Here is an 11,511-nt window from a genome sequence, read left to right as displayed (position 1 = left end):
CTTTTTTTTTTCTTTTCTTTTTTTTTTTAACCTTGAAAACCTTTGCTTTTCTTAAGACACTAGGTCTTAAGATGTGCATGAGAGCATACACCTTTAATCACAGCACAGGGAGGAAGAGGCTGGGGGATGATTTTGAAGCTACCCTAGGCTAAATAATGAGTACAAAGCCAGGAGAAGAGGGGAGAGGGGCTGGGGCTGGGGCTGGAGCGAGACAATGGACACAAGAAACTAGGCCTTTTCCTACGTCTCAAGTTCTGGATTTGGTCGAATATATCTCTACACCAAGTTTTTGTTTGTTTATATTACTTTTGAGACAGTTTTAAGACTATATGGCACAGACTGGATTCATTAAATTCTGAATCTCCCAGGCCTCTGTCTCCCAAGTGGTAGTATCACAGGTGCGTGCCTCTATGTCCAGCTTCTATGCCTCAGCTTGGTTCCTGAAACTTATATAAAAGTGGATGGAATTTTACAACAGCATACAAGTCCATACATCATGCACACAAACATAATAATAATACCTATTATTGTTATCATTATTATATATTATATATGATAACATATTATATATGATAATATATAATAATAATGATGATGATAATGATAATAATAGGTATTATTATTATTATTATTATTATTATTATTATTATTGGCTGAAGAGATGCATTAGTAGTTAAGAGCACTTGTGTTTATCCAGGACTTGTTAGGTTTCTAGCACCTGTGTCAGGGGGCTCACAACTGCCTGTAACTCCCAACTCCAGGAGATCAGACACTTTGTTCTCCAAAGGTATTCATGTAGAGATACATACACACACCAAGTAAGATACAACTTTAAAAACAAAGAATATAGCCAGGCAGTGGTGGTGCATGCCTTTAATCCCAGCACTTGGGAGGCAGAGGCAGGCAGATTTCTGAGTTAGAGGCCAGCCTGGTCTACAGAGTGAGTTCCAGGACAGCCAGGGCTACACAGAGAAACCCTGTCTCAAAAAACCAAAAAAAGGAAAAAAAAAAAAAAAAAAAAACCCAAAGACTATAAAACAGAAATTGGAAGAAAAAGTAAATTAGATTCGAGACCTAAAAGACATATGCTGAAACATGAAACAATGTTTGCATAAATGTGCCAAATATTATACTTAACAGCTTAAGTTATTCATTATATCTTAAAAGACTATGTAATGTTTTGGGGTTTCTGGTGTTTTGTCTGCTTTTATGAGGGTCACATACGCACATAGGGTCACACTATGTAGCCCTGGCTATCCTGAACTCACAGATCCCTGTCTTTGTGTCCTGAGTGCTGGCATTAAATGTGTGCACCAGTATGTTCAGCTTCTATATTTTGAAATCACTTCTAAGTCAATAATATTTTTACTTCTGATTATAGCTATTGTGTCCAAAGTCAGTTCAGGCACAGACATATTACCTCCATTAAGTTCTGAAGTTCTTCCTTCCTCTTGCTTAAGCAGGATGCCCACTGATCGGAAAAATGGGCTGTGCTTGTGGTCAGGGTCCCACACCTCTGTGTGATCTCTTGGGATACAGTCTCCAGGTTGCTGCTGAGTGAACTGCAGTGTCCTACAGACTCTTCAACCAACTGTGTGCCTTCCTGGTTAAAGTGTCTGAGCTCTTGTAATAATCCATCAGATTCAGCAAGAATTTTCTTACTGTGAACTGTTGTTTTGTTGATTATATCAGTAGACTTCCTGTGGGAACATAGCAGAATAACGGTGAGTGCAAGGCCAGCCTGCTCTAAGTCAAGGTCCAGGGCCACATGAGCTACAGAGTAAGACTCAAAAACCCGAAATTAACCCCATGCTTATCTGGCAATCAGGACCAGGAAAACCACGAGTTGAATGAGAAAGGCAATCAGTAGATGCCAACAAGAATACTTGGAATTATCTGGCAAACATTTTATAGGAGTCCTCCACTGAAATTTCTCAAAAAGCAATTAAAAGCCCTGAGCCTGTGGTTTCAGCACTTGGGAAGCTGAGGCAGGGCTTTGGAAGTCAAGGCTAGGCTGAGGTATTCAGTGAGGTCCTGTCTCAAGAATGGGCGCGGGGAGGAAAGGAGAGACTCATACACATGTAACACAAAAGGTCAAAAGTCACACATTTCCTTATAAGCAAACCAGAACTGTTGGTACTATTTGAAGTCTTTCTTTCTTTTGAATATCTTTCCAGGCTTACTGAAGACTTTAAAAGAAGTTACAATTTTCTTACCGCTCCGTATTTTCTTGAATGCTGTTCAATGGTTTCTGGATGTTCTCATACTTCTTCTCCAAAGCACAAAATCTCTCTGCCCAACGATTGCTTAACTGGCAAAGTTCCTGTAAGGAACATTGGGAAGAGAGATTAAAATGAGAGTATTTAAATGTTTGTTTCTGTATAGGAATGGTAGCATGGTCACGGTCCTTATATATACAGCTCAGGCTGCCTGCCAACTGACTGTCCCCCTGCCTCAGCTCTGAGTGCCGGGATTCCACGTGTAACCCTGCACTCAGCTGAACATTCTTGACAAAACAGTTTTAACTTCACCTCTCACACATAGAGGAAAGCCCTGAAAAGAACATTGAAAGAACATTTAGGACTTTTAAAAAAAGAGTAAAGAACTAACAAAAAAAATTCTTTTGCTTTGTTTTTTGGAGAAAAGGTCTCATCATGCAGGCTTAGCTTCAGCGGTTTGTTATTGCTAAGGCCCTAAGAGGAATGGATGCTGGAGCTGCAGCACTGAGCACACTGGTAATCAAAGAGTTCAGGAAGCCGAGGTGAGAACCAATGAGGAGCAGACTGAGAGGACCCAGGGCTTAGTCCACCAGACAGTAACCTGCAGGTCACAGGAGGAGGACCCTGCAGCCCACTCCCTCTAAATGCTGCCACAGCCTTCCTCTGCAGACATTCTATCCTGCTCTTCTAGCTAGGAGGAAAAGACCATTTTGTTTGTCCTGACGAAGTAAAGCACTGAGTTCCAGCCGCAGCAAATTCTCAAACGCTAACTGATCTGAAGAAGTATTTCCTTCTTTGATGGCGCAGGCCTTTAATCCCATCATCTCAGATGCAAAGGCAAGTGAATCTGTGTGTTCTGAGGCTAGTTTCATCTACACAGTGAGTTCCAAGACAGCCAGGACCACCCAAACAAACTGTCTCTAAAACAAAAGACCCCCTCAAAAGAAGTATTCTCAATTGTTTTACAGAAATTACCATCAGAAACAACTACAGTTGTGGTGACCGCAGGCCATGTGAAATAGATTATTAAATCTGTTAAGGCAGTAGAAATGGCAGTTAGGAAATACCTGCGAATGCGTTTCCTTTATTGTCTTCAGGTCTTCAGTCAGGTTTCCACAAAGTTTTTGTGATTCAATCAAGGAAGAAACTGTGTTTTCTCGGAGTTCATGTAAATTGTTACACAATAGGCTGAGAAAACTGTCTATTTCTCTTTTTTGATCCTCTACCTTTGAGGGAAAAAAATATTAATTTCTTTTTTAAGTAAGCTATCAAATCTGAGGTATTAAGAAGATAACATAAGTACCTTTTCAGCCACTGTGGATGAAGCCCTGAAAATGTGCTGTAGCTGTCTATTTATGTTCAAGATGGAGACTACCCCAGGGGCGACGATGGTCTTCAGGGAAGTGAAAAGGTCGGCCACAAGTTCATCCTGGTTTTTAAAACAAATGTTTCCTTAAGAATGAGTTCATTTGTAGTCTTGGCTGATATATACCAGATATTTAGCAACCAAACAACCACATTCAAAATTCTGAATTGACATTCTTTGTAACCTAAAGCAACATAGTTGCATACCCAGTTTATACTCTGCCTGTTATTAGTCCTGCTCAAGTAACTAAACAATGTTCACTAAGCATATAGTGCTAAGAGAATGCTAAATTTTCTCTTTTGTGTTTCTATCTTGTTGTGTATATGTGCTGTGTTTTGTGTATCTTGTTGCATGGGCTAACCTGAAACTCGCTGTGTAGCTGAGGATGCTCTTGACCCCTTTCTCTCTTGCCTCCACACTATCAGGATCACAGGCATGTACCATGATTTTTAGTCAAATTTTAACAATCTAATGCAGAGTTCAGAAGAGGAGAAAGTAACAGTAAAGTGTTGAGAATCCAGCACCCCAGTTTTATACCCAGCATTATTAAACAACAAAATCTAGCCAGACAGTGGTGGTGCATACCTTTAATCCCAGCATCTGGGAGGCTGGAACTCACTCTGTAGACCAGGCTGGCCTTGAACTCAGAAGTCCACCTGCCTCTGCCTCCCAAGTGCTGGGATTAAAGGCGTGCACCATCACCGCCCAGAGATACCTGGGCTTTTTTCCCCGGACTCCTTATCCACCTGTGCATATATGTATACACATACACACCTAGAAAGAAAGGGAGAAAGAAAGAAAGAAAGAAAGAAAGAAAGAAAGAAAGAAAGAAAGAAAGAAAGAAAGAAAGAGGGAGGGAGGGAGGGAGGAAGAAAAGGAAGGAAGGAAGGAAGGAAAGAAAGAAAGAAAGGAAGAAGAAAGAAAGAAAGAAAGAAAGGAGGGAGGGAAAGGATGGACGAAAGGAAAGAAGGAAAGAGGAGGGAGAGAGAGAGAGAGACTTTCTGTGTCTAGCAAAGCTCAAGCTGAAAAGCAAGTAACACTGTTTCTGATGACCCATCACTGTGAAAACAGTAAGAGATTTACTAACAATCAATCCTTGCAGCACACTTTTACTTTGTGCTGCTAACGATTGCTCTTCCAGTATCACATCAGAAATCTGAGAAACACGAGCTGACACATTCTCTGGAATAGACATGAGAGATTCAAGCGCTGTTGTGGTGAAGGTGTCTAATGCAGACACACTAGAAGACATCAGGTTACCTACAAAAAAAGAGAGAAAGAAAAGAGATGAACTTTGGCATAAATATATTTAAATGCAGTTAAGACCACTTTCAACAAGTCAAAATCAATCTTTATTGTAGAGTTTACAATAACTGCATTAAAGAAGTGTTATACTACATAATCAAGAAAAATTTTAAATAAGAATGTTATATAAGCCCTTGCATATTAAAAAGCACATCATATTTAAGTATACCTTAGAATAATTTTAAAATTAGAATATATTTTTCTTCATTTGTGATGATCTTAAGTCCAGTCAACCATGTTTCAGCTTCCCAAGTGCTAAAATAAGAGGCATGAGTCACCAGATTTAAAAAGTAGGATATTCTAAAATTAGTATCTAAAAGTTCATAGTAGACAGTTTATTAAAAAGAGAGAACTACATCTAAATATTGGGAAACACACTTATAACCCCAGCACTTTAAAGGCAGAGACAGAAGGATCAGATTAAGATACACAGTTCAAGGTAATTCAAGGTCACCCTCAGCTACATAGTAAACAGGAGGTAAAAAGGAGGTTATATGTGACTATCTCAATAGGAAGCATTAAAACACACATACACACACACACACACACACACACACACACACACACACACTTATGCTCTGACAAAACAGCTAATCTTTTAAAAATATTTATTACTTTATGTGATGGGTGTTGTGCCTATGTGTATGTCTATGCAACATATGGGTGCCTCATGTCCCAGGAGGCCAGATGATGGTATCAGATCCCCTGGGCCTGGAGTTACAGATAGTTGTGAGTCACCATTAACTGGGTGCTGGAAATCAAACCTGGGTCCCCTGGAAGAGCAACCAGTGTTATTAACCTCTGAAGCCCCCAATGAGCAAATCTTTAAGTATATATTCCCACAAGAAAAGTTGCAAAATAATTTATTCAAAGAAAATTTCTAGGGAAGAGTACTGGGTAAATACTTGCCACCAGCTTTAATCCCTGGGATCCACAAGGAAATAAAAAGAATTATCCTCTGGTCTCTACATGCATGTTATGGCAGGCACGCACACACACACACACACACACACACACACACACACACACGCACAAAATAAAAATTTACTTCTTTATTTTGTGTGTGGGTTTGTGCTATCAAAGATGCAAGAAGAGGGTGTCAGATCCCTGGAACTGGAACTTTAGTTGTGAGTTGCCATGTGGGTGCTGGGGAATTAAATTACTCTCTCCAGCCACAATTTACAAATTAAAAACAATTTTTTTTTTTTAGGAAGGGAATCCAAGAAATTAAATAGTAATACCTAGAAGAAATTGAATCTGGCTCAGTTATAGAGGTAAATTTATTTCTAGTAATAATATGCTAATTTGATAAATCTTATTTTATAGAAAAGTCTTAAAAAAATACAACTCTAAAATTTATTGCAAAGAAAACAAAAACATTGGGAGGCAAAGGCAGGCAGATTTCTGAGTTTGAGGCCAGCCTGGTCTACAGAGTGAGTTCCAGGACAGCCAGGGCTCCACAGAGAAACCCTGTCTTGAAAAACCAAAAAAATCTCTGACATGTTCAATGGGACAGATTCTAGGGACATTATCACCTGAGCTGTTGGGTTTTTATTTGTTTAAAACAGTATTAAGTTGTTTGATACACGTTAGGGCATACCTGTAAACCCTAGCACTCAAGCTGAGCCAGGTCACAAATTAAAAGCCAGCTTGTGCTACACAGTGACTTTAAATTCAAATTGGTCAACTTAGTGAGACCATGTCTCAAGATGGATAGATAGATAGATAGATAGATAGATAGATAGATAGATAGATAGATAGATAGATAGTGAGAAAATTTAAAAATTAAATCTGTGAAATTGACATACATGAAACACATAGAGGAAGACTAGAATGGGCTAGGAACTTAGCCTAGTTCCCAGAGCACTTAATATACACAAAGCCCTGGGTCCCATCTCTTCTATCACATAGAACCAGGTATGATAGTCTCTAATCCCAGTATTCAGGTGGGAGAGACAAGAGGATTCTTCATGATGATCCTTTGCTACATTATATCAACTCTGAGGCCAGCCTCAAAACAAAACAGAAGGCCAGAAAAGCTGGGTTTAATGATACTCTTCTGTAATCTTAGTACTTGAGAAGCAGAGACAGAAGGATCCTTAAAGACCAGTTGGAAGAGTGGTAGGGAAGGGAAGAGACTGGAGAGAAGGAGAGAATGGGGGAGGGAGGGAGAAGGAGAGAAGTTTGAGAGGAGAGAGCGTAAGAACGAGCAAGTGAGCCAGCTTGGGTCTCACTAAGCCAGCCAACCTACTCTACTTAGCCAATGAAAGATCTTGTCTAAAAGAATGAGTCAATGGTTAAGAGTACACACAGAGGTGAGTCTGATCCCCAGCACCCATGTCAGGTGGTGGTGCTCCTACTGAGGGAATCCAACACCTATAGCCTCCGTGGGTACATGCACTCACATACACAAACATGCATGCAGACATGCACACATACATGTAACTAAAAATAAAATAATTTGCCCGGCAGTGATGGCACATGTTTTTAATCCCAGCAGTCAGGATGCAGAAGCAAAGGCAGATGGATCTCTGTAAGTTTGAAGTCAGCCTTGTCTACAGAGCAACTTCCAGGACAGCTAGAGCTACACAGAGACACCCTGTCTCAAACAACAAAACAACAATGAGCCCAGAAAGAAGATAACTCTTTAAAAAAAAAAAAGTAGATGGTCCCTAAGAAACGACATGTAAGGTTGTTCTCTGGACCCACATGCATGTACACACATCCATGTGATGCGCTGCTACAAAAATGCTTGCACTTACCAAATAGTGTCTTATGGACGTCTAGCATGGCCTTTTGTTTCGCACTGCCATCCTTAATCAGTTCTTCCATATTATTAAACAGACTGTTGAGGTTTTTGCCAAAGCTCTCCTGAGCTTCAGCATTGTGCTCATCAATTGCTCTTTTACGGTCCAGCTTAGAATGTAGACCAGACACATCCCTGGTGGTTTCTTTAACTGTGTTAAGCAACTGTATGTTTAAAAACAAACAAAACAAAAATATAACATAAAAGCAGTCTGATTGATCAATGTGGGAGCGAGTGAGCTAGTCTGGGTCTCCATAAGTCGCTCTCCCTGGTGAGAACTGGACATAAAATTGTAGACACTATATCAGAAAAAGTTAATCTTACACTAATGTATCCAGGTGCTCAGAATGCTTAGTACCCACAACCCCTCTCGCCCAGCCAACCATCTATGCAAAGAAAACTGACTTTACAAATGTATTCTAGTAATTATATTTGTTTATAGATGTTTTTCTTTTTTATAGTCTCCTAAAAATATACCTTAAAATACATAAGACTTTCATTCCAGTTTTTAAAAATAGGTCAAATAATGAAATATTGTTTCATAAATGGACAAAACATTTGGAATAGATAAATTAAAATATTATAATCAAACTTTAGGCAAGGACACCTTGCCTACCCTCCTACTTACAACAATGCTCTACCCTCCAATGCTCTCAACACAAGCAGAGGACACACCTTGCTGGCCGTATCATGAAGCTTCTTCTCGGTTCTTTCCAAAGCTGAAGAGACATACTCCTCTTTCACCAGTTGTAATTTTGTTTCTTGCAAATGTTTCTGAGTGGTTTCAAGTTCCTGAGTCTTGGTTTCCAGGTCATATTTACACTGGTCAAGTTCGTTCTTACTGTCCATAAATAACTCTGTAGCCTACATGTAATACATGAAGCAGTTCTTTAAGAATCAGGAAAAAAAATGCTCTGGCTGGTGAAACACTTTGCTAGTTAATGATACTGGGAAGAAAAATTACTCAAATGTAAAAATTGGAATAGTTTGTCAGACTGATTAGGACATTTTTAATGGTATCTAGTCTGCTCCTATAAAGCTATTTAATCATGGAACATGGAACAGGTCTAAGAGTGGTGTTAGTTCTTCAGGTTCCTCCCGGAACTTCAGTGGACAGCCACAGTAAAGGTGCACCATGAGGGCGGCATAGAAAAGGTCTGGCTGCTTGTCTAAGTGTCCCATAGCTCCCAATTTCTGAAATCCTGACCTTGAAAAGGAACTGGGGACAAAGTTCAACTAGCAGAATGTTTACTTTACCTAGCATGAGCAAAGCTCTAAGTCCCATCTCAGCTCTGCATAAAAGCAGGCATGGTAAAGTACTGCTATAATCCAGGTAGAGATAAGAAGTTCAAGGTCATCCTTGGCTACATAGTAAGTTTTGTTGCTCTTTTGAGACAGTGTCTTTCTATGTTGCCCAGGAAAGCCTGGAACTCGCCATGTGGACTAGGCTAGCTTCTACCTCATAAAGATCCATGCACTTCTGTCTCTTAAGTAACTGAAGGCATGTGTTTGAGACTAGTCTAAATTACATGAGAATTGTCTCAAAATAAAAGTCGAGTATACTGGGGGCTGAAGAGATGGCTCAGCAGTTAAGAGCACCAACTGCTCTTCTAGAGGTCCTGAGTTCAATTCCCAGCAACCACATGGTGGCTCACAACCATCTGTAATGGGGTCTGATGCCCTCTTCTGGTGTATGTGAAGAGAGCAATGGTGTATTTATATACATAAAGTAAATAAATCTTAAAAAAAAAAAAAAAACCAACTGATTATACCATGAATTCTAGGATTGTAGCAGGTTTTGGAGGTTTGAACAAGTATACTCTACAGTGTTTATATAATAATGAAATCACTTGTAACACATGTCTCAAAAATATAACCCAGTCATTAAGCAAATGCCTGACAGCGGTTTTTTTTTTAAAGTTGTATTAAGTGTCAAAATAGAAGGCTTTTCATTACAAACAAAGGTAAAAATAAAATATAACTTACCTTGAATATAAGAATCAAAAAAATTCTTAAAAAAAAGAGAAGAGTTCTACACATCCTAAACTTGTTTTAGCAGCTCCTTTTCAAGTGACCTGGTGTCCCCCAGAATGCCTACCTTACTGAGCTCCTCCTCAAGAACACCGATTTTTTCAACCAACTCAACAATTTGTTCCTCCTGAACAGTTACTTTTCCATTCATGGCTCTAAAAGTTTAATACAAATTTAACAGTTAATGTTTTATTCTAAATCCTACAAAATTTTAGTCTAATTGCAAAATACAATATAATAGAACAAAATCATGGCGGCTACAAAAACTCATCTCCACACTCCTCACTCTCGTGATGATAACTAAGTGGGGATAAACGTATTGCCAAAGGGCAACAAGCAAATGCAGCCTCTTTGGGGGAGACATACCTATGCTTAGTTGTGTCTGAGTGTTTTGCCTACATTTATGTCTGTGTGCCATTTGCATGCCTGGTGCCCTTGGGATCCCTCTGTAAATGGAGTTATGATCAATGTGAGCCACCCTGCCAGTGCTGGGAATTGAACCAGGGTCATCTGGAACAGCAACCAGTGCTCTTAACAACTAAGCCATCTCTCCAGTCCCCTCCCTGTTTTATAAATGGAACGTAGCTTATTTGACCTCTACCCTGAAACTGGGACCCTTTATCTATGAAGGAAAGCAGTGTGTGTACAAATCCAACTTGATCTGCTACGGAGCTAGGAAGTAACTCAGTGACTGGGTGCTTTCAGCACACACAAGAGACTCTGGATTTGGTCCTTAGCACCATAAAATACATATAAAATAAAACTTTATGTTGAGAAAATAGAAAACTGACAGAGCAGGGAAGTTTAACACTTCCCTTCAGGCCCTCTCACAGTCAGTCCTCTTAACCACTGAGCCATCTCTCCAGCCCCAAAAGGTCAGGTTTTAAGAATCTTCATTTTTTTCTCATGATAAATTTCTCAAAGGCATTTTATTACATTTTTTTTATTTCAAATCTTCATAGGCCTATTTCATTTCATAGACCTGAATGACATGGGTTTCACCTTCCGTCTGCTCAAGTTGATGTTAATTAAGAATGTTGTGTAATATGCATCCAATAAAGTCTTTGATTAAAACAAAGGAGATATTGCTGACTATCCTCTAGAGGGCAATGAAACCCCTTCCTGCGAGCCAGGTGGCTAATAACTGCATGTGACCTTCAGCTTCTCTCTCACTACTCACAAGGAGGAGCGAAGCATTTGAATGAAAATCTCACAGCCATCCATCGAACTGAGTACAAGGTCCCCAGTGAAGGAGTTAGAGAAAGGACCAATGGAGCTGAGGGGTTTGCAGCCCCTTAGGACGAACAACAATATGAACTAACTAGTACCCTCAGAGCTCCCAGGGTCTCAACCACCAACCAAAGACTGCACATGGAGGGGTCTGATTGCTCAGGCAGCATGTGTATAGTAGAGGATTGCAAATTCAATCATCAATAGGAGGAGAGTACCTCGGCCCTGTGAAGGTTCTGTGCCCCAGTGTAGGGGAATGCCAGGGCCAATAAGTGGGAGAGGGTGGGGTGGCAGGCATGGGGAGTGGAGAGACAACAGGGGTTTGTTTTTGTTGTTTTTGTTTGTTTCTTTGTTTTTTGGAGGGGAAACTGGGAATGGAGAAATTTACATGTAAATAAAGAAAATATCTAAAAGAAAAAAAAAAAAGAAAATCTAGTAAATGGCGGACTCCTTAACATTTAAACCCTTTCTAATCAGGTGACAGCAGCCTGAGTAAACTCTAACCAGAGAACTGGTGGGTGCCTCTTTCCAGAAGGACTGAAGGGCTTGGCCTT

General features: G+C 39.9%; 1 protein-coding gene across 1 annotated transcript in view; it reads right to left on the bottom strand.

The window, feature by feature from the left end:
• The window catches only part of Kif11 (kinesin family member 11), a 38,996-nt gene that overhangs the window by 6,497 nt on the left and 20,988 nt on the right, over window positions 1-11,511 (bottom strand). The window contains exons 11-18 of the mRNA XM_031390193.1: window positions 9,795-9,882; window positions 8,372-8,560; window positions 7,653-7,860; window positions 4,673-4,845; window positions 3,523-3,648; window positions 3,287-3,445; window positions 2,217-2,323; window positions 1,421-1,700 (exon numbers count right to left, since the gene is read on the bottom strand). Coding sequence (XP_031246053.1) covers window positions 1,421-1,700; window positions 2,217-2,323; window positions 3,287-3,445; window positions 3,523-3,648; window positions 4,673-4,845; window positions 7,653-7,860; window positions 8,372-8,560; window positions 9,795-9,882 — 1,330 coding nt within the window. The remainder of the gene's footprint in view (window positions 1-1,420; window positions 1,701-2,216; window positions 2,324-3,286; window positions 3,446-3,522; window positions 3,649-4,672; window positions 4,846-7,652; window positions 7,861-8,371; window positions 8,561-9,794; window positions 9,883-11,511) is intronic.

The sequence above is a fragment of the Mastomys coucha genome, unplaced genomic scaffold (genome assembly GCF_008632895.1).
Source record: "Mastomys coucha isolate ucsf_1 unplaced genomic scaffold, UCSF_Mcou_1 pScaffold21, whole genome shotgun sequence".
Lineage (NCBI taxonomy): Eukaryota > Metazoa > Chordata > Mammalia > Rodentia > Muridae > Mastomys > Mastomys coucha.
The sequence above is the reverse complement of the archived record's forward strand: the minus strand, read 5'-3'. Positions and strand labels throughout refer to the sequence as shown.